Below are 27,325 nucleotides of genomic sequence, written 5' to 3'. Positions count from 1 at the left end.
AATTAAGGATTAGCATGGAAGATGTACATTCATAATTGTCATTTAAATTTATTAACTATTCATATGAAATATACATTTATAATGTGGTGGCTGTTGTTAGAGATCCTTTGGCTGTATGTTGTCTGACAAATGAGTTAACCACTCAGCACAGTGATAAAAAGAAGTGTATTAACTATTTGGAATAAAGCTGGCCAGCAGTCTCATTTATCTTAATGCTAAGAGGGCAGGAAGCAATAAAGACTTTGAGCAGCATCACATAGTTCTAATACTCATGTGCTTTATTCTCAGAAAAGTTTCCTAAGCTCCTGTTTGTTCTTACTTTTAAAATAAATTATGTCCAGCAAGCTATTATTTTGGTTTATCAGAGAAAAGAGGTGTCTATAGACAGCTTGGAAGAAGTGACACAATAGCATGACAGCAAGAAAAGGAGAAGAAAAAAATCTGTAAACTGGAAGTAACACAAGAAACCCACCAGTTAGGAGAGTTTATTCTGGAAAATCTCTTACTAATAAATGGGTTCTTGGGTGTCTCATCATATTATAAAACAGTAGACTTATTTCATGATCCTGCTGATTATCTTATAATACAGTGTTACATTATTTTAAAGATATTCTTTTAAAGACGAAATAAGGTAATAAACTTTAGAAGTATTTTCAATCAAAATGATTAAAATTGGAATTCTGGGGGGGGTAGCCCGGTTGGCTCAGTGGTTTAGTGCCGCCTTCAACCCAGGGCTTGATCCTGGAGACCCAGGATCGAGTCCCACGTCAGGCTTCCTGCCTGGAGCCTGCTTCTCCCTCTGCCAGTGTCTCTGCCACTCTTTCTCTCTCTCTGTCTCTCATGAATAAATAAATGAAAATAATTTTTAAAATAAAATAAAAAATAAAAGTAGAATTCTCTTTTGGTATTTGAAGGGTGTAAAACCCTCAGCTATCCTGGAAAAGTTATGAAAGCGTTTTCTTTGAGGACTATAGATAAGAAAGACACAGTAAAGCTTTAAAGCTATTTGTATGCAAAAAATTGGACTAAAATGTTTTGAGGTCTCATCCATTTATGAATTTATGAAAATGTGTTATTCGTCTATGTAAATCATCCAGAGACTATTACTTTTAAATCTTGCCAAGTTTCCCTCTCCCCTAACCCAAATCAGTGCAAATTAGTTTAATCTTAACTTAATCCAGACATCATCAGAGTGAATCATTGGTGTTGACAGAAGTTGTTCTTTAAATCTCCAATTTATTTTTTTTTATATTTTAATATTTTGAACTCTGGATGATCTTGAGATGATTTTGTTTTGTTCTGGTAGTATATTACCCCTTACACATCTTAGAAAAAGAAGGGAAATAAATTTCCATAGTAGCTTTAGGGGCACCTGGGTAGCTCAGTGGTTGAGCATCTGCCTTTGGTTTAGGTCACCATCCTGGGCTCCTGGGATGAGTCCCTCATTAGGCTCCCCACAGGGAGGCTGCTTCTCTCTCTGCCTGTCTCTGCCTCTCTCTTTGTGTTTCTTGTGAATGAATGAGTAAAATCTTAAAGAAAAAAGAGTAGCTTTAAATTATCCGTATTACTAATCAATTCTGTTAGTGCCATTAATTGCTTAATCATAATTCCTTTGTAAGAAGTATGGTTAAACTTGTAAAATCTGAAGTGCTTTCAATTTAGGTTTTTGCTTTTGATGCAGTCTTGTTTTTTTCAAGAAGTATTCATGCTCTAGAACAATGTTATTGACATCATCAGTCCGTGGGCTACCACATGAAAATCTGGATAATTTGTAAATTTTTAAATATTCTTCAGTTCTAATATGAAAAGTTTTTTTCCTTTGGTTCTAGTTAATGATTTATGTGACGTGAGACAATAGTGTAAAAAAATAATATTTTGGCGCCATCTGCTGTTCTTTAATATAATCTTTTATCTACTTTGGTAAGACAGGTAGATTGGGATATATGTATTTTCTGTTTACCCATAAAAAAACACAAAAATAATGGAGTTTTTTTTTTTTAATCTGTACGAGCTGCCCTGTGATTCCCATATTCCTGGGGCTGAGGCTATTTATTTCCTTGGTAATTTTGGAAATAAGCTTATTGAAAAATATTTCTGTACTCTTACTCTACCATTTTTGCACATTCATTCATTCAATTCCTCTGGGTTCCTGAAGACTTTTCCCTCTAGTTTCCTTTGTCTTCCTGTGAATGCTCCAGAGTACGACAGCCTCACTGGACTTCTTACTTTTGCCTTTTTTTTTTTTTTTAGATTTATTTGTTTATTTGTGTATGATAGACACACACACAGAGAGAGAGAGAGGCAGAGACACAAGAGGAGGGAGAAGCAGCCTCCATGCCAGGAGCCCAACACAGGACTCCATCCTGGGACTCCAGGATCACGCCCTGGGCCAAAGGCAGGTGCCAAACCGCTGAGCCACCCAGGAATTCCCTCCCCCCCTTTTTTTAATGTCCCTTTCTGAAGACCTACATTTTCATCTTTCATAGTCTGCCCATATCTTATCCTCAAGCTCCATCTCTGACCATGCATGGAAATCTTTCCCTGTGATTCTGAGCTACGTTAACTTTTATTTTTATTTTTTTATATTTTATATAAATCATTTGCAGTACAGAAATAACATTTTATTTTTATTTTTATTTATTTTTTTTTTTTTTCAGAAATAACATTTTATATTCATAGTCACTAATTGTCAGACATGTTCTGGTACTCTGGTATATCGAGAGAGAGAGAGAGAGAGAGAGAGAGAGAGAGAGAGAGAGAGAGATTGTTCTTAATTGCCATTATGTCTTTTCTCTCCAAAGAAGTGGCATACTCTCTGTTGACTGGGGCAATATATATACTGATTATGTAGTCATTGGATAACAAATCTTTATGCACTACTGGGTATGAAGTCTTGGAAATCTGATGCTTTAATTTAAAAACTCTGTGTACAGTAAAGATAAATGAATCCTGAACTGTGAACTTTGAGTAAAGTTGATGAGTTTCTGTGCATAAGTAGCATGATGTCTATTTTGGCTGATCAAATCTTATTTTACTATATCTCCATCCAATTTAAACATTGTTGATTTCTGCTGCTTTGGTTTCTTTACAGCATTTCTACCAACCACCTCAACCCAATATAACTTTTAAATACATACCTAAAGCTTAATTTTACATTTCCTCAACTAAGAATGATAACTATAGATTCCCTCTTTTGAAAGATGGACTTTCACTGCTAAGCTGTTTTAGCTCTGCAATGTCTTTATCAAAGTTGAGAACATATTTATCATACTGCTGGTAAAGTATTTTTCAGTGATTTGTACATAGGTTGATTCTAGAAGTTGAAAAATAACATTGTTTATCTTACTATGAATATGAAGATATTTTCTCTTTGTAGCATCAAGTATGTGCTAGTTTTTCTCCTCTGCCTAATACTATTATTTCTAGGCCCCTCAAAAGAAACCATTCCTAACTGCTCCAGTGGATTCTTTTTTACATTTTACCTGTTGTTTTTATCATGTCTTCAAGTTGTTTTAAGCTTCATAATCTTTAACCTATTAATTAATTCTTTGAAATTGGGAAATTTCATTCCAGCAGCTCTTTGGAGTCCTATTTCAATCTGTTGTTTCTTTGAGCCTGCTTCACACCCATTATCTTGGAATTTCTTCCATTTGTTGCTTTCCTGTGAGGACTTCATTAATTTTTGGATCCCATATCTTCTTTCTGTATTTACTCCCCAGTTTTGTTGAAATAATGTCCTCAAGTAACTTCCTAAGAAAGGTTATATAGGAGACCAACTTTGTAATTCTCAGCATGTCTGGAAAGAAACTTGACTTCCTTTTCATTGATCTATAATGTTATTGCTATCAGATCCATGTATCATGATTGTTCTTTACAGTACTTGCATTTTTCAGAGCTTAAAGCTCCTCTCTGGTTTTGAGAGAACATAACAGCTCCCTCTTCTGTTGTAGCCTCTAACATGCTTTCATAGACAGTAGTTTGCTTTGCTTCTGCAGTCTGTACTTGTTTTTGTGTCTTCCAGAAGTCCACTGAAATCTCATGTGTACTAATGGCTTTATCCTATCCTCTCTGTTGTACTGGTTTATATGTTGAGGAGTCTTGGAGATGAAATGTGTCTACCTACTCAGCCATTTTCCCCCAGGTTTTTATTTTTACAAGTTTAAAGTTCATGGGGCATGTGGGTGGCTCAGTCGGTTGACCATCTGACTCTTGGTTTCAGCTCAGGTCGTGATCTTGGTCCTAAGATTGAGCCCTGTGTTGGGCTCTGCATTCAGCATGGAGTCTGATTGAGATCCTCTCCCTCTCCCTCTGCCACTCTCCCTGCTTGCTCTCACGTGCACTCTCTCTCCAAAATAAAAAAAAATCTTTTAAAAAATTAAAGCTGAGATCTTTAAGAAAGTAACTTGAACATTAAATCCCTATTAATGATATAGTGATTTTACTATGGCAGAAAATGATTCCTGATTTCATGTATTTCTAGATAATAGGAGTATGTACACATACAACTTTCCATTAGATAATGGTAAAATCTTTAGCAGAGAAGAGTGACTGAGCCATAATTTGGGGGAGGTTTTTTGTTTTATCCTGTTCTCTACTACCACCACCTTAATCCAGGGCTTTCTGGTTTATTGCCATTATTGAAAGAGTCTTTTTATTATACCCTATTTACTTACTTTTTTTTAAAGATTTTATTTATTTATTTGAGAGCGAGAAAAAATGAGCAGGTGGAGAGGCAGAGAGAAGAACAAACAGATTCCCTGCTGAGCAGGGAGCCCGACATGGGGCTCAGTCCCAGGACCCCTAGATCATGACCTGACACTTAACCAACTGAGCCACCCAGGCGTCCTTATACCCTAGTTTCTTATTACATTGCTGTCTAAGCCATCTTTGAACAGAAGGTTTATTAAATGTTACAACACTAACTGAAAATTTTTCTTTTCTTTATTTTTTTTTTTCCCTTCCCTAAAGCAGAATAATAGGCCACACTCTTTACCTTGGCTTTCACAGACTTGGTGTGACCCCAGTGATTCTCAGAAGTGTGACTCCTGACCTAGCAGTAGCAACATCCTTTGGAACTTGTTTGCAGTGTACATTCTTACTCCCCCTTTCCTGTTTCTGATTTGGAAACACTCGGGGTAGAGCTCAGCATTGTGTTTTAATAAGATCTTCACATGATTCTGATCCTTGCTAAAGTGTGCAGACTGCTGATCTTGTCGATCTCTCTCAGTTTGCAAGCAAAGAATAGAAAGGTTAATTGGTTTGCCCAAAGAGTTATAAGTAGGTAGTTTTCTTTTTAACACTCTACACTTGATTTGACTTTTTATAAGTAGCAATTAGAAAGCAATATAAAATGGGAAATTTGGGAAACATTTTATGCATAGAGAACAAGGGACTTACCAGAACACTGAACTATAACCGTACATAAGTAGAGAGAAAAGAGATGGATATTGTTAAGCAGGAAGACCACAGTGAATAAAGGCACATAGATATAAATACATATATAAACATATTGTGGGACAGAATAGACTAAGTTGGACTAATAGTAGGTGTTCTTTACAGGAGCATAGAGATAACATATGTAAAATAATGGTCACACTACGTGACACATTGATAAAATGTTAGAAGACTGGGTTCCTGAACCAAATCTCAGTCTTGTTACTTACTAGCTATTTGAGAAGTTAATCTCTCTAAACCAACTATTCTCCCCCCGCTTTTTTTAAAAGATTTTATTTTACTTATTTGAGAGGGAATGTTAGCACAAGCAGGGGGAGAAGCACAGGGATGGGGAGAAGCAGAGTCTCTGCTGAGCATGGAGCCTGATGTGGGGCTCCATCCCAAGACCCTGAGCCACCCAGGGGCCCCTAAACCAACTATTTTTCAACTAACGTCTGTTATTACTTCCTAGCTTACTAAGTTATCTTATTTGACACTGAGTGACATAAAGCTAACATCAAAAATCATCTGTCCTGAAAGGGTAAAGTTTTGTCATGAATAAAAAAATTCACAAAAATGGCCAGGAAAAAAATGGAAACTTTAATAAGAGGGGACTGGTTAGATTTAACAAGAGACTAATTAAATAAATAATGGAACCTTTATATTCTGTACCTATTGAAAACCGTGTTTCAGAGAATTTCATAACCTGTATCATAAACATATTTCAGGGATCCCTGGGTGGCGCAGCGGTTTGGCGCCTGCCTTTGGCCCAGGGCGCGATCCTGGAGACCCAGGATCGAATCCCACATCAGGCTCCCGGTGCATGGAGCCTGCTTCTCCCTCCGCCTGTGTCTCTGCCTCTCTCTCTCTCTCTCTGTGACTATCATAAATAAATAAAAAATAAATAAATAAAATAAAATAAAATAAACATATTTCATATGATACAGTGAAAATAAAAAAGGAAGGTACAAAGCGGTACATAAAGTAGTTCACTTAAATTATATAATTTGTATATAGAAAAATATTCTAAAATATTAATGGTAATAAACTGAGTGATGGGATTTTCATTAACTTTTTCAGTGTTTTTCAAATTGTCTAAGTGAACATGTTTTTATAATTAGAAAAAAATTAGTGTGGAAGTACTTCAATTGTGGCAGGATTGTTGGAATAATTTTGTAGCCTTCAAAATGCTGATACTTTAAAGGGGACACTATTCATATTTTTTTTCTGTAGTCAGCCCATGGCATTTGTGGATTTCACACTATATTTTCTTCTGTGTTTTTTTTTTTTAAGATTTATTTATTTATTTTAGAGAGAGAGAAAAAAATGCACATGGCGAGTTGGGGGAGGGGCAGAGGGAGAGAGAGAATCCCAAGCTGACTCCATACTAAGGGCAGAGCCTGAAATGAGGCTCCATCCCAGGGTCCTGAGATCCTGACCTGACCTGAGCTGGCTGACTGAGCCACCCAGGTGCCCTGATTTCACACTATTTTCTGCTAATCAAGAACTACTCTGAACATGCATCGTAAGTAATTTTGTACTAGTAATCATTACTTCGTTTTTTCTTTAAGATTTTATTTATTTTTTATTATTTTTAAAGATTTTATTTATTTATTCATGAGACACACACACAGAGGCAGAGACACAGGCAGAGGGAGAAACAGGCTCCATGCAGGGAGCCTGATGTGGGACTTGATCCCAGGTCTCCAGGATCACACCCTGGACTGAAGGTGACACCAAACAGCTGGGCCACTGGGGCTGCCCAAGATGTTATTTATTTGAGATAGAGAATGAGAGAGAGCACAAGCCAGGGGGCAGTGAGAGGAGAAGCAGAACCACTGAGCAGGGAGCCTGACGATGTGACTTGATCCCAGGACTCTGGGATCATGACTTCAGCCAAAGGCAGATTCTTAACCAACTCAGCCATCCAGGCATCACAAATCATCATGTCTACTTTATAGGTTTTTTAAAGAGTGAATTGGAGAATATAAAAAAGGCCTGTAACTGGAATATTTTGATTGTACTTTGCTTTCAATATCCCATCTCATTTATGATAATAATAACTAACATTGGATGTTTCTGTGAGGTACTGTATTGATGTTCACAACCTCTTACAAGGTAGACAATATTATTTCCATTTTATGGATGCACTGAGAATCAGAGATTAAGGAGCTTGTCCAAGATTGCACAGCTAGCTAAGCCAAGATTCTAACCAAGGGCTAGTTTTTCCAGAGCCTGTATCTTTTAATCACTGTGCTTTCCCTGAAAGCAATGGGAGAAAACGTCTTAGGAAAAGAGAATGTGATATGTAACAGGAAAGAATGAAGATAATTGATTTAGTAGTTGTCAGCTGGAGATTTTCTTTTATTTTTCATCAAGCTAGAATTATGAATTTTTACCAATTCTGGGCCCGTGGTTAGTGAGAATTTTGACATCAATAGATAATAATGTACCTTATATTACATAGCTTTTCCTTAAGGATTAGATAGCACATTGCCGCGAAGCATCTATATTTTATCACAGTATGTAAATAATGGTAGCTAATCTATACTTAGTGACTCTCCAATTCTCCTATAGTGTGTTAACAGACTGATAAAACTCTCTATCTCGAAATCAGTCATCGGAGCTTGAGTTTGTTGAGAATCTCCGCTTGAATGTCCCACAGTACCTCAAAACTAAAAACCCAAACCTGAACTCCTCCTCCCTGCCCCTTCCTCCCCACTTTTCCCATCCCTGGCTTGTCCACAAGGATCCCTGCTTTGGTACATGATACCATATCCAATAAATTGCCCAAGGCGGTATTATTCCTGACTCTATCCTCTCTACCCCTTGCCTCACCCATATCCATTTGGTTATCAAGCTTTATGAATTTACCTTGTATGTATATCTCAAATCCATTCATTTCTTCCCTTTTTATTACCACAGTTCAATGTTTATCTCTTCTCAGTTATATTACTGCTATAGCCTCCTAAACTGGTCTCCCACCATCAATGCCATTCATTTCTAGTTGTTTTTACACTGTTCAGGTAATTTTCCTAAGACACAAATCAGAACTGTCACTGTTCTGCTTAAAACTATCCAGTGGTTATCCTTAGCCTTCAAAATAAAACCTAAATTTTTTAAAGAGTTAATGGCACCCTTCATAATCTGGCCCCTGCTGCATGATACAGCCATATGAAGTGACTCATAAGTTCTTTGAGACTTGCCTGGAGGTGAGCACCTTCAGGTCTTGACACACACTATTCTTTCTGTTTGACTATATTCATCTCAGCTTGGACTTCAAAAAACCTTCACTACTACCCCAATATCATCTAATAAGGATTAGATATTCTTGTATATTTCCATAGTACTTTCTGCTTATTCCTATTAGAGCACATGGCATACTGTATTATTGTTGCCTGTTTAGTTGTATCTCTCCTAAATTCCTGGAGGGCAAATACAATATTCTTTTTGGTTCTCTTTCTTTTCTTTTTTGTTTCTTTCTTCTTTTTTCCTTTTTACAGTTGTCAACAACTTTGGAGCTACTTTCTTCAGATTCATTTCCTTCCTTCCTTCCTTCCTTCCTTCCTTCCTCCCTTCCTCCCTTCCTCCCTTCCTCCCTTCCTCCCTTCCTCCCTTCCTCCCTTCCTCCCTCCCTTCCCTTCCTCTCCATCACACACCTTTCTTTCCATTAAAATTTTATTTATTTTTTCAACTTATTTAGACTTTAAAAGCAAAACGAGTTCATTTCTCCTGCCATCCACCTGCCCCCTGCCTCTAGCAACTATCAATCTGTTCTCTGTATTTATGAGTGTGGTTTGGGGGGAATTTTTTTGTTTTTGTGTTTTGGGGTTTTTGGTTTTGTTTTTTAGATTTCATGTGTAAGGACAGCCTGGGTGGCTCAGCGGTTTAGCATCGCCTTCCGCCCAGGGCATGATCCTGGAGACCCCAGATCAAGTCCCACATCAGGCTCCCTGCATGGAGCCTGCTTCTCCCTCTGCCTGTGTCTCTGCCTCTCTCTCTGTGTGTGTCTCTCATGAATTAATAAATAAAATCTTAAAAAAAAAAAAAGATTTCATGTGTAAGAGAGATCACACAGTGGTTGTTTTTCTTCATCTGACTTATTTCACTTAGTGTAATGCCCTCAAGATCCATCCATGTAGTCACAAATGGCAAGACTTCAGTTTTTTATTTTATTTTTTATTTTTATTTTTAAAGATTTTATTTATTCATTCATGAAAGACAGAGAGAGAGGCAGAGACATAGGGAGAGGGAGAAGCAGGTTCCATGCAGGAAGCCCAATGTGGGACTCGATCCCGGGACTCTGGGATCACACCCTGAGCCAAAGGCAGATGCTCAGCTGCTGAGCCACACAGGCATCCCAAGATTTCAGTTTTTTAATGACTGAGTAATACTCCATTGTGTATTCTATACACCACAATATTTTCATCCATTCATTCATCAGTCAGTGGACTCTTGGGATGTTTCTGATACTGGCTATTGTAAATAATGCTTCAGTGAACGTAGGGGGTACATGTATCTCTTTGTGTTTTTGTTTTTTTTTCAGATAAATACCTAGAAGTGAAATTGTTGACTCGTGGTAGTTCTACTTTTAGTTTCTTAAGGAACCTATACTGTGGGGATCCCTGGGTGGCTCAGTGGTTTAGCGCCTGCCTTTGGCCTGGGGTGTGATCCTGGAGTCCCAAGATTGAGTCCCATGTTGGCCTCCCTGCATGGAGCCTGCTTCTCCCTCTGCCTGTATCTCTGCACCCCGCCCCGCCCTGTGTCTCTCATGAATAAATAAATAAAATCTTAAAAAAATAAAAAGAAAGAACCTATACTGTTTTTTATAGTGGCTGTACCAGTTTATATTACCACCAAAAGTGCATAGGGGATCCCCTCTTCTCTACATCCTCACCAACACTTGTTATTTCTGGTCTTTTGGATAATAGTAGCCATTCTAATAGGTATGAATTTTACTTCATTGTGGGGTGTTTTTTTTTAATAGATTGATTTTATTTTATTTTTTTAAAGATTTATTTATTCATGAGAGACAGAAAGGCAAAGACCTAGGCAGAAAGAGAAGCAGGCTCTTTGCAGGAGCCCGATGTGGGACTCGATCCCAGATTCCGGGATCTCGAGCTGAAGGCAGCTGCCCAACTGCTGAGCCACTCAGGCATCCCAATGGATTGATTTTAGAGCAGAGGGAGAGGAAGAGAATCTCAAGCAGATTTCCTGCTGAGCATAGAGCCCAACAGGGGGCTCAAACCCATGACCCTGAAATCATGATGTGACCTGAAAATAGTCAGATGCTCAACTGACTGAGCCACCCAGGTGTCGGTGTCCCTCTTATGTGGTTTTGATTTGCATCCCCTAATGATTAATGGGATTAACATCTTTTCATGTACCTGTTGGCCTTCTCTATGTGTTTGGGAAAATCTCTATTCTAATCTGCCCATTTTTGAGTTGGATTATTTGGGTTTTGTTTTTGTTTTGCTGTTCAGTTGTAGGAGTTCTTTATATATTTTGTACACTAGCGCTTTATCAGATACATGATTTGCAGATATTTTCTTCCATTCAGTAGATTGCCTTTTCATTTTGTTGGTGGGTCCCTTTGCTGTGCAGAAGCTCTTTAGTTTGAGATAGTCCCACTTGTTTATTTTTGCTCTTGTTGCTTTTGCTATTGGTGTCAGATTTAAAAAAATCATTGCTAAGACTTGTGTCAAAGAGTTTGTTACTGCCTGTGTGTTCTTCTAGGAATTTTATGTTTTCAAGTTTTTAATCCATTTTGAGTTTATTTTTGTGTATAGTGTAAGATGATGGTCCAGTTTCATCCTTCTGCATATTGGCTGTCCAATTCTTCCAGCATCATTTATCGAATTGTATATTCTTGGCCTCTCTTATCATAAATTATTTGGCCTTTTATGTGTGGGTTATTTTTGGGTCTTCTGTTGATCTTTGTGTCTTTTTACACCATTTCAATACTATTTTAATTACTATATCTTTGTAATATAGTTTGAAATCAGAGTACTGCCTCCAGCTTTGTTTTCCTCCCTCAAGATTCAGGGTCTTTTATGCTTCCATATAAATTTTGGAGTTGTTTGTTCTCTTTCTATGAGAAATGCCCTTGGGATTATGGGAGAGATTGCAATGAATCTATATGTTCTTTGGATAATATGGACACTTTGACAATATTAATTTTTCCAGTCCATGAGCATAGGATATCTTTCCATTTATTTGTGTCTTCTTCAGTTTCTTTCATTAATGTCTTGTAGTTTTCAATGAACAGGTCCTTTACCACCTTGGTTAAATTTATTTCTGGTTATTTTATTCTTTTTGATGCATTTGTAAATTGAACTGGTTTTTTTAAAATTTTTTTTTTATTTATTTATGATCGTCACACAGAGAGATTGAGGCAGAGACACAGGCAGAGGGAGAAGCAGGCTCCATGCACCGGGAGCCCGACGTGGGACTCGATCCCAGGTCTCCAGGATCGTGCCCTGGGCCAAAGGCAGGCACCAAACCGCTATGCCACCCAGGGATCCCTGGACTGGTTTTTTAAAAAAAAATTTTTTTTAAAGATTTATTTATTTTAGAGAACAAAAGTGGGAGGGGCAGAGGGAGAGAGGGAGAGAATCTCAAGCTGATTTCAACAGTGAGCCCAGAGCCCAACACAAGGCTCATCAATCTCATGACCGCAAGATGGTTTTTTCCTTGTTTTTTCTAATAGCTCATTCTTCATGTATGCAGCAGCTTTTGTGTATTGAATTTGTATCCTGCAACTTTATTGAATTTAACAGTTTTTTTAATGGCTTTAGGGTCTTCTATATATAACATAATGTAAATAGTGACAGTTTTATTTCTTCCTTTCCAATTTGGACACCTTTATTTGTCCTGACTAATTGCTCTGGCTAGGATTTCCAAACTGAGTTGAATAAAAGTGGCAAGAGTGAACATACTGGTCTTGTTTCTGGTTTTAGAGGAAAAAACTTTTAGCTTTTTACCATTGAGTATGTTAGCTGTGGGCTTTTCATATATGGCCTTTACTGTGTGGAGATATGCTCCCTCTATACCCACTTTGTTGAGAGTTTTTATCATAAATGGATGTTGAATTTTGTCGAATATTCTATCTGCATCTATTAAGATGATCATATGAATTTTATCTTTTGTTAATGTGGTATATCTCATTGACTAATGTGCAACTGTTGAGCCATCTTGCATCCCTGGAATAAATCTCACTTAATTATGGTGTATGGTCCTTTTAATGTATTGTTGAATTCAGTTTGTTGATACTATGTTGAGGATTTGTATATTTATATTCATCAGGGATATTGGTCTATAGTTTTATTTTTTTAAATTTAATTTATTTATTTATTCATGAGAGACAGAGAGAGGGAGAGACTTAGGCAGAAGCAGGCTCCCCTTGGAGAGTCTGATGCAAAACTCAATCCCAGGACCCTGGGATCATGACCTGAACCAAAGGCAGATGCTCAACCGGAGCCACCCAGCTGCCCTCGCCTGTAGTTTTCTTTCTTGTGGCACCCTTATCTGGTTTTGCTATCAGGATAATGTGAAATGAGTTTGGAAAAGTTTTCTTCTCTTCTGTTTTTTTGTGGGTTTTTTTTTTTTTTAAGATTTTATTTATTCATGAGACACAGAGACACAGGCAGAGGGAGAAGCAGTCTCCTCACAGGGAGCCCAATGCGGGATTTGATCCCTGGACTGGGATCACGCCCTGAGCCAAAAGCAGACATTCAACCACTGAGCCATCCAGGTATCCCTCTTCTGTTTTTGAATGAATTTGAGAAAATTGATATTAATTCTTCTTCAAATACTTGGTAGAACGTAACAATAAGAACCCATCATAAAAAGAAGACTCATCAGTATGCTGCCTTAGACCCCTTTTCTAAAAATAGATCATATGTCAAGCCACAAAACAAGTCTTAATAAGTTGAAGAGAATTGAAATCATACTAGGCATCTTTTCCAACCACAGTGGTATGAAACTAGAGAATTAATTACACAAAGAAGACTGGAGAATTCACAGATATGTGGATATTAAACAGTATCCTGCTGAGAAACTGGTGAGCAAAGGAGAAATCAAAAAAATACTTTGAGACAAATGAAAATAGAAATGTGACAAATCTATGGTATGCAGCAAAGAGGGAAAGTTTGTGGCAATAAATGCCTACTGCAAGAAGCAAGAAAAGTCTAAAACAACCTAATTTTATACCTTAAAGAACTAAAAAACAACAAATGAAGCCAAAAGTTAAGTACAAGGAAGGAAACAATAATGATTAGAGCAGAAATTAATAAAATAGAGACTAAAAAGACAATAGAAACAATAAAGGAGGGACGCCTGGATGGCTCAGCGGTTAAGCTTTTGCCTTTGGCTCAGGGCATGATCCCGGAGTCCTGGGATCGAGTCCCACATCGGGCTTCCTGCATGGAGCCTGCTTCTCCTTCTGCCTGTGTCTCTGCCTCTCTCTCTCTCTCTCTATCTCTCTCTCTCTCTAATAAATAAATAAAATCTTAAAAAAAAAAAAAAGATTAAGGAAACTAAGAACTGGTTCTTTGAAAAGGTAAAATTGACAGACCTTTAGCTGGACTCACCAAGACAAAAGGAGAGAAGGCTCAAAATCAGAAATGAATGAGGAAGTATTATAGCTGATAGCCCAGAAGTGCAGAACAAAAAGGATTAGAAGAGATTTTTGTTGTTGTTAGGATTAGAAGAGATGAGAATGAAGTTATATACTAACAAATTGGAGAACCTAGAAGAAATGGATAAATTCCTAGAAATATACAACCTACCAAGACTGAATCATGATGAAGTAAAAAATCTGAACAGATGAATTACCAGTAAGGAGAGTACATCAGTAGTCAAAAAACTCTCAACAAAGTCCAGGACTAGGCTGCTTCACTGGTAAATTCTACCAATTCAAAGAATTCATGGTTGCTCTATTTCACCAGTAACTCACATTGTACCTGGCACATTCATTTATTTAGTCTTCATTTAGTCAGCAAATATTTGTTGAACATGCTTTATGTCAGGCAATTTGTTTAATTTTTTATGATTTTTTTTTTTTAATTTGGGAGAGAGTTCAAGCAGGGGAAGGGGCAGAGGGAAAGAATCTCAGACTGCTGAGCGCACAAGAGCCTGAAGTGGAGCCCCATGTGGGGCTTGATCTCACTATCCTGAGATCATGACCTGAGCCAAAATCAAGAATTGAACACTTAACCTACTGAGCCACACCCCAGTGCCCTTGTCAGGCAGTTCAGAATGAGTTGGTTTGGGATCCCTGGGTGGCGCAGTGGTTTGGCGCTTGCCTTTGGCCCAGGGCGCGATCCTGGAGACCTGGGATCGAATCCCACATCAGGCTCCCGGTGCATGGAGCCTGCTTCTCCCTCTGCCTATGTCTCTGCCTCTCTCTCTCTCTCTCTGTGACTATCATAAATAAATAAAAAAATTTTAAAAAAATTTAAAAAAAAAAAAAAAAGAATGAGTTGGTTTGAATTTTTTCTGTTGAACTGAAGTCTTGTTTAAGATTTCAGTAACTTTTTATATCAAAGAAGTGGCTTCTAAAGATTATTATTCATTAGACAATGTATAAATATTTTTCTTTGACCAGTCTTAGATAATCCCTATAGTTGTGTTGTGGTGGAATTCAGCAAAAGTGTGTGTGTGTGTGTGTGTGTGTGTGTGTGTAAATAATAACTGAATGTATTAATGGGAAGTATGTAATAGTATCTTGAATAATTATATATTTTAAAGTTTGTAATGATATAATTAGAAATACCTGATATAGGGATGCCTGAATGGCTCAGCGGTTGGGCACCTGCCTGCGGCTCAGATTGCGATCCCGGGTCCAGCGATTGAGTCCCACATCGGGCTCCCTAAGGGGAGCCTGTTTCTCCCTCTGCCTGTGTCTCTGCCTCTCTCTCTGTCTCTCATGAATAAATAAATTAAATCTTTAAAAAAAAAAAAAAAAACCTGATGCTAGCAAGTCATGCTTTTAAAAAGCAGTGTTTTATTATGACTTTATTTCTAGACTCCCTACCTTAAATATTTAAGAAAAATGTTAAATAAAATAGTTAAGTTTTAAGTAAAATATTTAAGTTAAAAAAACATTTTAAATGAATTTTATCTTCAGTTTATTCAGTGGATTTTTTTTTTTAGTAGTTGGAAAAAGCTGTGGTAGTTCCCAACTGTGTTAGAAACAGTTGTCAAGTGTGGTTCTTTACAACGTGAGACTGGGAGCTGTTTCTAAACACACAGTTACTAGCACAGATTTGCTTAAGTTTCCAATCTGATCTGTGGCTATGGGTAAGTAATGTGGAATATGTATAATATTTCTGGGGGGAAGGAAACTGCTTAAATTCCATAAACTCTAACTCTAGGTTCGTGTATAGCATGAAGGACTTTGAACCCCAGCCAAGCAGTAGTAGAGTTTTTTGTAAACCTTTCAGATAGTTAAGTATATAAAAATTAGGATATTCTTCTAGCTTCAAAATGTATAGACTTAGGTCTCTTATTTGTTGAAATGAATCCTAATATAAGTTTTCAGTCATATTTAATATCAAAGATTTCCGGGCAGCCCAGGTGGCTCAGCGGTTTAGCGCCACCGTCAGTCCAGGGCCTGATCCTGGAGACCCTGGATCGAGTCCCACGTTGGGCTCCCTGCATGGAGCCTGCTTCTCCCTCTGCCTGTGTCTCTGCCCCTCTCTCTCTCTCTCTTTTTCTCTCTCTTCCTCTCTCCCTCCCTCTCTCTGTCTTGTCTCTCTCTCATGAATAAATAAAATCTTTTAAAAAAAGATTTCAAAGATGATTTTTTAGTTAAAGAAGTATGCTTATTTTCAAGACAGCTTTACTTAAACCTTAGCTCCTATTAATAGTGGGGACTTTGGTATATTTGTGTAGGGTTTACAGTAAAATCTAAAAATTACAAAATTAAATTTTTGAAGGATTGTTTATTTATTCATGAGAGACGCAGAGACATAGGCAGAGGGAGAAGCAGGCTCCCCACAGAGAGCCTCATACAGGACTTGATCCCAGGACCCCGGATCACAACCCGAGCCAAAAGTAGACACAACCACTGAGCCACTGAGGCACCCCTACAAAATTAAATTTAATGTTATGTGTGCTTGTATATAGCATCCCTTTGAATTGCATGGTACTAATTTTTTGTCTTTTAGAGCACTGTTAAGTGGTTGTTTTCGGTTTTGTTTTTAATGTTATTTTTGAGTGATCTCTACACCCAACATTTGGGGCTCAAACTCACAACCTTGAGATCAAGAGTCACATAATCAACTAAGCCAACCAGGTGCCCCTAGAGCACTAATAAGGTCTTAATAAAATTGTGTGTGTGTCACTGATTTTTTTTTTAATTATAGCTACTAGAATATTAAAAATCACCTATGTGGGAGGCACCTGGCTGACTCATTCATAAGTTCAAGCCCTACATTGGATGTAGAGATTACTAAAAAATATAAATAAATAACTTTAAAAAATTACATATATGATTGCATTCTGTTTCTACATAGACATCTCTAGCTGAGGACATATCTTCTAACTGAAAATTATGCTTTCTGTAAATTATGGTTGAAATTGAGCATTTTGGGTATTGAGAATTATTTTTTATTAGTCTTAGATTACAGCTTGACATCTGAATATTGGCATTCTAATATTAGATGTAAAGGTGAAACTATATAAAGTTAAAAGGGATTTAACAAGATGTTATTTTGAGGGCTTGCTTTTAGACTTTGTTGGAACAAAACTATAATGTTTTATGATTTCTTGATTCTTGGATTGGAGTTAGTTTGACAGTTACCATTAACCATGCACTTTATTGGTTTTCTCATTTATTTATTTAACAAATTTTTTGTTTCATATGTGCCAAATCTACTTCTCCATAATTGTAGGAGGGAACAAAAAATAATGGATACGCCTGTAAATGAGTTCATGGAGTTGGAGATAGAAAGAAATGAAGCAGTTCTTGTCCGGGTTTTTGTTTTCTGTAAAGTAGTGTATGTAAGATCATCATAGTTTACCAGTAGTGATGGTTTCTAGGAAAAATTCCTTGACTTGAGTAAAAATTGAAGTGTTCTCCATAGATGTGAATCAACATTTATTGAGTACTTAGACAACAAAGTAAACACTGAGGAACCATATAAATAAGAGGCCTTGGGGGCACCTGAGTGGCTCAGTCCATTAAGTGTCCAACTCTTGATTTTGGCGCAGGTCATGATTATCAGGGTCCTGGGATTAAGCCCCATGTTGAGCCCCATGTCCAGCCTCATGTCAAACTCTGCTCAGCAGGGAGTCGGCTTGAGATTCTCTCCTTCTCCCTCTGCCCCTCCTTTGTGCGCTGTCTCAAATAAATAAGTCTTTAAAAGAGAGAGAGAGATCTTGCCCTCAGAGCTTATATTTTTGTTGGGAAAATATGGCATAAACCAAAAATAAGTAACATAAAGCAGCTATGACATATATGGTACTTATACAATACTACAGATTCTTACACAATTCTACAGGAATTCAAAAAATGAAGAGAACACTAATTTTTTTTTTAAATCTTTCTCCTTCTTACTATAACAGTGGCCAAGTGATCTTTTCAGAATGACCCCTTTTTAAATACCTTCTAGTACTGTATTTATTTTTTAATATAAATTTATTTTTTATTGGTGTTCAATTTTGTATTCTCAGAACAGTCAGTGATAGTTTATTATGAGAACTATATAGAAATTAAGCACAGATTCTTTACTTCAGCACAAGTAAGAATTTAATACAGTTCTTTTGGAACTGAGCTTTGAGTACTTTAGAATAAGACAGTGTTTACAGATGGGAAATTGAGGTTACAGTGTCATTACACAATTCAAATTACATAGCTCCATGTATTTGCTGTGAACTTCAGGTTGCAGCTGAGTTAACCAACATCTTTTCTTTCCATTAGTACTTCTGAATTCCTTACTTTTCAGTCTTTAATATTTGCTGTGTTGATGATGAGAAGGAAAGAAGGATTCTAGGATGAGGTGGGTGGGTGAGGTGTAGGTATCTATTACTATAGATAAGATCTGTAGTTTTTTTTTTTTTTTAAGATTTTATTTATTCATGAGAGACAGAAAGAGAGAGAGGCAGAGACATAGGCAGAGGGAGAAGCAGGCTCTATGCAGGGAGCCAACATGGGACTTGATCCTGGGTCTCCAGGACCACGCCCTGGGCTGAAGGTGGCGCTAAACCGCTGAGCCACCTGGGCTGCCCAAGATCTATAGATTTTATTTTTTTTTAAAGATTGTATTTATTCATGAGGAACACAGAGAGAGAGAGGCAGAGACACAGGCAGAGGGAGAAGCAGGCTCTATGCAGGGAGCCCAACGTGGGACTCAATCTCGGGTCTCTAGGATCATGCCCTGGGCCGAAGGCGGCACCAAACCAGCACCACCGGGGCTGCCCAAATCTATAGATTTTAAACTGGAATGGAAGTGGAGTGAGAGAGAGGGTTGTATAGGATGAAAAGTTTTGAGAGTGTACTTTTGAGTGTTGTAGAAACTACTAGCAGCATGATAAACCAACCTGATAGAGATACCATCCCCACATGCATATATATCACAAGCATATAAAAATAGAACACAAAAGAAGAGCAAAACTTTAAATGCATAGCTAAGCTCAAAAGAAGGAAAGAAGAAGAGAAAAAAAAAAAAACGAAAGAAGAGACGGAAACCAGAAAAGAGAGAAGTCAGAGCAGTAAGTGGGAGCTGGTGCTGCTGTATAAAATAGCACAGGGACCTTTTGGTCTTGGAGTATATCTCCTAAGGGATCTAGAGTGGAATTTTAATGCATATATGGGGATGGGAGATATGTAGCCTTGGGCCTTTTCAAAATAGAACTAGCACTAAAACCCAGGTATATGGCCTAGAACCTGAAACAGCTTCCCTAATTGTGCAAAATTTTTATTTTATTTTATTTTATTTTTTAAAGATTTTATTTATTCATAGAGACACAGGCAGAGGGAGAAACAGGCTCCATATAGGAAGCCTGACGTGGGACTCGATCCCGGGTCTCCAGGATCACACCCCAGGCTGCAGGCGGCGCTAAACCACTGCACCCCCGGGGCTGCCCTGTGCAAAAATTTTTAAAAAGTGATCAGTGATAGAACAGTCTAAAACATAGTATAAAGTGTGTGTAAAATTATTAAAAATAAATTTTAGTAAATCCCTTTTTTAAAAAAGGAGAGGAGGCATGATAATATGCCTATTTAAAAAAGAAACAAAATAAATAAATAAATAAATAAAAAATAAAAAAATAAAAAAGAAACAATAGGACTTGAAAAAAACAAATCAACTTTCAGAAATTAAAAATATAAAAATGGAGGGGCACTTGGTTCAAGGTTCAGTTGGTAGGGCATGCAACTCGATCTCAGGGTTGTGAGTTTGATCCCCATGTTATGTGTAGAGATTACTTAAAAATAAAATCTTTTTTTAAAAATTATATACAGGGCAGCCCCAGTGGCGCAGCGGTTTAGCGCCGCCTGCAGCCCAGGGCGGGATCCTGGAGACCCTGGATCGAGTCCCACGTCGGGCTCTCTGCATGGAGCCTGCTTCTCCCTCTGCCTGTGTCTCTGCCTCTCTCTCTCTGTCTCTATGAATAAATAAATAAAATCTTTTAAAAAAGTAAATAAATAAATAAATAAATAAATATATATATATATATATATATATATATATATATATATATATATATAATATACATATATAGGGATCCCTGGGTGGCGCAGCAGTTTGGCGCCTGCCTTTGGCCCAGGGCACGATCCTGGAGACCCGGGATCGAATCCCACATCGGGCTCCCGGTGCATGGAGCCTGCTTCTCCCTCTGCCTGTGTCTCTGCCTCTCTCTCTCTCTCTCTCTGTGTGTGTGTGTGTGTGTGACTATCATAAATTTAAAAAAAAATTCTATACATATATAAATGGAAATTGGCTTGAGATGGGTTAAATACAAATTAGATATCATTGCTTGAAAAGGAAAGAAAATCGGGGGGTGCTTGCTGGCTCAGTCAGTGAGTCATAGGACTCTTGATGTCAGGATTATAGGTGCAAGCCTCATGTTGAGTGTTGGGATTATTTAGGAATAAAATCTTTTTTTAAAAAAAAGCAAGAAGCACTGGGTGTTTTTCTGTATGTTGGTAAATTGAACACCAATAAAAATTAATTTAAAAAAATAATAAAATTTAAAAAATTTAAAAAAGCAAGAAAATCTAGCAACAAATGTTTAAGAACGAAATCTAAAATGTAATCCAGGGCAGCCCCTGTGGTGCAGCGGTTTAGCGCCGCCTGCAGCCTGGGGTGTGATCCTGGAGGCCCCGGATCGAGTCCCACGTCGGGCTCCCTGTGTGGAGCCTGCTTCTCCCTCTGCCTGTGTCTCTGCCTCTCTCTCCCTGTGTCTCTATGAATAAATAAATGAAAATCTTTTTTTTATTTTTTTTATTTTTATGATAGTCACAGAGAGAGAGAGGCAGAGACACAGGCAGAGGGAGAAGCAGGCTCCATACACCGGGAGCCTGATGTGGGCTTCGATCCCGGGTCTCCAGGATCGCGCCCTGGGCCAAAGGCAGGCGCTAAACCGCTGCGCCACCCAGGGATCCCAATAAATGAAAATCTTTAAAAAATAAATAAATAAATAAAATGTAATCCAAAAGTAAAACGTTGAAAATACAAGGTTGAAAAAATACTAGGCTGTCATAAAACAGAACAAAAAGCTCTTAGGAAAACATTATCAGGCAAAACTAGATATATTTATTTTTACAGAAAAGAGAGAGGGGAGGAAGTGGGGGCAGGAAGGGCAGAGAGAGAATCTCACGCAGGCTCCACGCTAATCTTGGGGCTCAGTCGCACAAACCACAAGATTGTGACCTGAACCAAAACCAGGAGTTGGACGCTTAACCCACTGACTGAGCCATCCAGATAGCTCTCAGTCAAAAAGAGATTTTTAAGGGAAAGCATTATTTAAGGATAAAGAGCCATTGCATAATGACGAAATACTTCTTGGTTTTTCACTACCAGGAGGAAATAATAATCTTGAACCTGTATGTCCAAATAACATTATCTTAAAGTTATACAAAGCAAAATTTTACATACTACAAATAAAGGACTACCTGCAGATATAGTGAGAGATTTTAGCATATTTCATTCAGAAGCTAATAAATCAGATCACCATTACCACCATCCCCAACAAAAGTAAACACATAAATTATGTGAACAACACAGTTAACAAACTTGACTTTCAGATTTATTTAAACTTTAAAAAATAGAATGTAGAGGTTCCGAACATTAGAGCACATATGAAACATTCGTAGAAATTAACCACATATTAAACTACAGAGGGATGACACCACAAATAGGCATATTACTTTGCACTATCGTTCATAGAAAATTGGCTTGGTTTTCCAAGTTTCATTTGGAAGTGATGTTATTAGAATAATATTTAAAGGAAATAATAGAGGGAACAGACACCTGGGTGGCTCAGCGGTTGTGCGTTTGCCTTTGGCTCAGGGCCTGATCCTGGATTCTGGGGATCAAGTCCCACTTCAGGCTCCTTGCATGGAGCCTGCTTCTCACTCTGCTTGGGTCTTTGCCTCTCTTTCTGTGTCTCTCGTGAATAAATAAATAAAATCATAAATACATATATATACATACATTCATAAAATCCTAATGAATGAAATAATAGCAAAAACATTTATTCAACACTTAGATGAGCCAGACATAGTCGTGAGTGTTTTGCTGTGTTACTCTATTTAAATCCCTTCAGCAACCCTGTGAATTATAAGATACTATTATCTTTAGTAGATGAGAATTTAGGTTTAAAAATGTTAATTTACTCAGGGTTTGCTGTTAGAAAAACATCTTTTTTTTTTTAATATTACACTGTTTCAACCCCCCACTTTAAAAAAAAAAATCTTTGCTATTATAAAATATAGCCAAGTAGAGAAACTCATATGAAACATATAGGTTATCAAATTATTATTAAAGTTGGTATTTTAATACCAGCAGGTCAAGGAATAGAACTTTGCTGGCCACTGCAACTCAGTACCCTTTTATGTGCCCTGTTTCAATTACCACCCCAATCCTTCCCCTACAAAACATGTTTATGATGATGTTTTGGCTTTTTCTTTATAATTTTATTTTTTTTTCTTTTTTTTCTTTATAATTTTAATACCAAAGTGTACATTCTTAAGCAGTATGCTTTAGATTTGCTTATTTCTTCCCCTCTGTTTTTCCCATGCAATTTATTTGTTGAGGAAACTGTTAACAGTTTGACCATTTAGAGTTTCTTACAGGTTTGATCGCATTCAGATTAGGTGTTTGGGCAAAACTGCTGTGTTCTTTCATCAGGAGATTTGTTATCTCTGGTTGGTTTTCTTTTTGTGATAAAAGGGACTATTGATACTCAGCAGTTGAATCCATTAACTCTTTAGAGATTGCAAATTTTATTTCTTCATTTATTGGTGGAATGTTTCTCTAGGGAAGCTTCCCTCTCAGCTAATACTTGATTACCTGGTGGTTCAATTTATATAAGAGAGGAGGAATAAATGTTTATTTCCTGTTATTTACCAGTTTTCAAAATGATGACTTGGTTTTCACTAGCCTCTTTCAAAATAACCTTAAAAAATTTTTTTTAAAGTATCATTATAAACTCATGGATTAATTCTTTTTTTTTTTTTTTTTTTTTTTCAGTTCATTCTGGTTATTCTTATGGATGCTCAAATTGTCCCATCTTTGGCCAATAGGAGCCTCTTCAAGTTAGCTCCCTGCCATCATGGAATTTATATTTTAGTGTAAATATAGCTATTTATAAACATATAAATGGCTCTCTGCTTGGGGATGAGTCTGCATGTTCTCTATCTTTACCCCCACTTGTGTGCACGAGCATACTCTCTCTTAAAAAAAAAAAAAAACCATCAAGATCAAATGCTGCTAGTCATTCTCGTTGGTGCTAGAGTTGGCTTCTAGGCTCTGTCACTGGACAGAGCTAGGGAATAGGCTCATCTATATATATTTAGTAAATATAGCTATTTATAAACGTGTAAATATATATATATATACACACACACACATATATAGCCTTAAAACACACCTACACTAAACACGTTATTCTGTGTATTGGTTTTTATACTTACTATATATTAGCAATAATTCCTTATTAGTCTGTATAGAACTGCTTTGTATTTTGTAATGACCACAAAATATCTGTTGTATAGCTGCACCATAGTTTATTTAATAGTTATTGATGAACATTTTGACTGTTACCCCACAGTGTTATAAATAGTACTACAATAGATATCTTGGTACATACTACTTTGCCCACATCTATGAATATAGTTACAGATGCCCACATCTATGAATATAGTTACAGAATCAATTACAGAGTCAATCAATTACAGAAATGGAATTACTGAGTAATAATAGCTATTGCCAGATTACTGTCCTTCAAGCAATTAGGAACTTTTCCCCCACCATATCTCCTTTAATGATTCTAGCATGTGATTGTACTTTTTGATCTTTGATAATCTGCTACTTTAAAAAAATCTCACTGTAGTTTTTATTAGTATTTAAACAATTCTGAGTTGTCTCTTCATGTTGTTGGCCTAATTTTCTATTGAATTGTTCATCTTTTCCATTCTGATTTGTAGGCATGCAGATATAATAAGGAAATCAGCCTTCTGTGACATGTATTGGCAAATATTTTTTCCTTATTGTGTTCCTCCTTTGATTATGTTTATAGTGTTCATTTTCCAGCAGAATTTTAAAATTTTTTATATGTTACTCAAATCTATTAGCGTTTTTTTGTTTTGTTTTGTTTTGTTTTGTTTTGTTTTTCTAACAGTTCATACTTAGGAATTAAAAGTACAGTGCAAGGAAGGTTTTCCCCTCTGGTCGCCCTTCAGAAGTTGCCAGCCTCTTGTCCTGCCACCTCCTAATACTTTAGTGTGTATTTCCTACAAGAAAGGATATTCTCCGAAATCACTGTGCTACAGCTATTAAGATCAGAAAGTTAACATTGACACGTTGCTACCTTTTCTAATCCTTTGACCCCCATTCAAGTTTCACCAATTGTCCTAATATCATTCTTTTAGGAAAAGGATCCAGTTCAGAACCATGTGTTGCATTTAGTTACTATATCTTTTCTATGTCCTTAATCTTGGAACAATACTTTAGACTTTGCTTGGTTTTCATGAGTGTGACAATTTTGAGGATTATTCAAAACAAATTGGAATAAACTTGCATTGGTCTGAGGTTTCTTCAAATTAGATTTAGGCTATATATATCTTTATCATTAAAGTGACGCTGTGATCTTATTGTATGCTATAAGGTGGCACACAGTTTGAGTTTGTCCTATTGATGATACTCACCTTGATCGCCTGATTAAGAGGCAGTGTATGATGGGCATTATTTAGTAACTTTACATTAGTAAAGTTACTATTTTTCCCTAAGTATGCCATTCCTTATCAAACTTTGAAGTTACTCATTTATGTATCTAGCAATATGAATTTATGGGTTACTTTCCATTCACTCGATTATAATCCCTTTACTGTCACTATGAATTTTGATATTCCAACATCATTATGCTAGTGAGTGACAATTTAAGCTGATTTCTAGGTCCCATGTCCTTATCATTCTTTGGGCATTTTCTTCTTTCTGTCATAAGATATTCCAGGCTCATCTTCTAATTTCCACCGACCTGAACTCAGCCATTTCTCCAAGGAGCCCTTATTCCTTTTTATAAAAAATATTCAGAAGCCAAGATCTAGGGATGGTTGGGTGGCTCGGTTGGTTGGGTGTCTGACTTCGGCTCAGTTCATGATCCTCAGGGTCCTGGGATCAAGCCCTGTGTGTTGGGCTCTCTGCTCGGCCAGGAGTCTGCATGTTCCTCTGTCTTTACCCACTTATGTGTGCACTCTCTCTAAAAAAAACAAAAACAAAAACAAAAAACCCCACCAAGATCAAATGCTAGTCATTCTTGTTGGTACTAGAGTGTCACTGCTTCTAGGCTCTGTCATTGGACAGAGCCAGGGAATATGCACAAATACATTCACCCACATCCAAACATTCACATCTGTATTTATCTAAGTATTAAAAACCATCAGTTCACATTGATACCTCCAATTCCAGTCTTAATACTAAAGGGTTTATTCTAGTTTTCTATCTTTTTATATTTTAAATCTCTCCTATGACAAAAACCTGGCTTCCATTTTTATATTTAATTGTTTGATGGATTCCTGTATTGTTATATACAATATACCAGTCTTCCAGTTCCACCATCCCTTCTCCTTTGTGATGCCCTTATCTCCCTACTCTTTTTTTTTTTTTTTTTTTTTTTTTATGATAGTCACAGGAGAGAGAGGCAGAGACACAGGCGGAGGGAGAAGCAGGCTCCATGCACCAGGAGCCCGATGTGGGATTCGATCCCGGGTCTCCAGGATCGCGCCCTGGGCCAAAGGCAGGCGCCAAACCGCTGCGCCACCCAGGGATCCCCGTCCCTACTCTTGCTCTGACTCTCCATGCCACCCACCCCACCCGCACCCTCAGACTTCCTTCCATCCTTCTTGAGCTCCAGCATCTTATGCCACAGTTTGAATCTATGCAGTATCTGCATAGATACCCTTTTCATCCTACTTGATATCTGATACCCTATACTGAGCTATCCCTCTCCATGGACACCCTCCTCACCTGGCTTTGATTCTGACACCTCTTGCCAGGCTACTCTTCTCACCCCACTTGGACTGTAACCAAGTGAACATGCTCCTCACCTTTTTATAAATGCCTTCCAAAATTTGTGTTACACCTCTTCTTCATCTTAACATTATAAAAAATAATTTTCATTTTCTTTTACTGATTTGATTATTTTGTATTTGAATATATGTTCTGGGGCACCTGAGTGGCTCAGTCAGTTGAGCGGCCAACTCTTGATTTCAGCTCAGGTCATGATTTCAGGGTCCTGGGATCGAGCCCTGCATCGAATTCCCTGCTCGCTTGCTCTCTCAAATAAGTAAATCTTTAAAAATACATATATGTGCTCTATTTTGGAATTTATTGTGAAGTAAGAAATGAAGTCTAACATTTCTTTCAGGTGTTTATCCAGTTGGCTGGAATTTTATGTGAAAGTTGTATCTACCTCCTCTCCCCCTAAAAAATTTATGAAGTTTCTTAAAAGTATACTGCATCCAAGAACTTTTGGAAAAAAAAAAATGGGTGTCATTTTTCATGTTGCTTTTGTTTATAACAGATGATGATGTACCTGCAGATATGGTTGCTGAAGAATCAGGTCCTGGTGCACAAAATAGTCCATACCAACTTCGTAGAAAAACTCTTTTGCCAAAAAGAACAGCGTGTCCTACAAAGAGCAGTATGGAGGTAAATTTTAAAAAGTAACTGCTTTTTTTCTTTTTTGGTAATGAAAGAATTGTTAAAAAACAAAGGGAAGTGTCACTGTTTTTTTAAAGTAACAATTATGTATGGTAAAAATATTTGCTTAATTAGTTTTCATTTTGTTTTTCAAGGGTGCCTCAACTTCAACTACAGAAAACTTTGGTCATCGTGCAAAACGCGCAAGAGTATCTGGAAAATCACAAGATCTATCAGGTATTTCTTCTGAAAAAACTACAGAATGGCATTAAATAATCTTTTTATTTTGTTTGATATCAAAATATTAAATATAGCTTAATGGTATGTTTGGGATTAAGAAGGTAATATTATAGAAAAAGCATGGGAACCCTGACCTCTCACTCTTCTGACTTTTGTGTATAAAAATAACATTTTATAAACCAGTTTCTGAAATGGTACATAACAGCTAAAAGAAAGAATACTTAAGTCAGAACAAAAGAAGGTATATGTGTTTTATCTGTCAAAGCAAAATGCTTATAAAATGA

The 27,325-nt window shown here is 37.1% G+C and overlaps 1 protein-coding gene across 1 annotated transcript in view; it reads left to right on the top strand.

Annotated features, from left to right (window-relative positions):
- FBXO11 (F-box protein 11) overlaps positions 1-27,325 on the top strand; it is a 90,245-nt gene that overhangs the window by 36,951 nt on the left and 25,969 nt on the right. Inside the window, exons 2-3 of the mRNA XM_041754288.1 lie at positions 26,683-26,810; positions 26,957-27,038. Of these exons, the coding sequence (XP_041610222.1) occupies positions 26,683-26,810; positions 26,957-27,038 (210 nt within the window). The remainder of the gene's footprint in view (positions 1-26,682; positions 26,811-26,956; positions 27,039-27,325) is intronic.

Source organism: Vulpes lagopus, chromosome 5 (assembly GCF_018345385.1).
Source record: "Vulpes lagopus strain Blue_001 chromosome 5, ASM1834538v1, whole genome shotgun sequence".
In the NCBI taxonomy this organism is placed as follows: domain Eukaryota; kingdom Metazoa; phylum Chordata; class Mammalia; order Carnivora; family Canidae; genus Vulpes; species Vulpes lagopus.
This window is presented reverse-complemented; position numbering and strand designations above follow the sequence as displayed.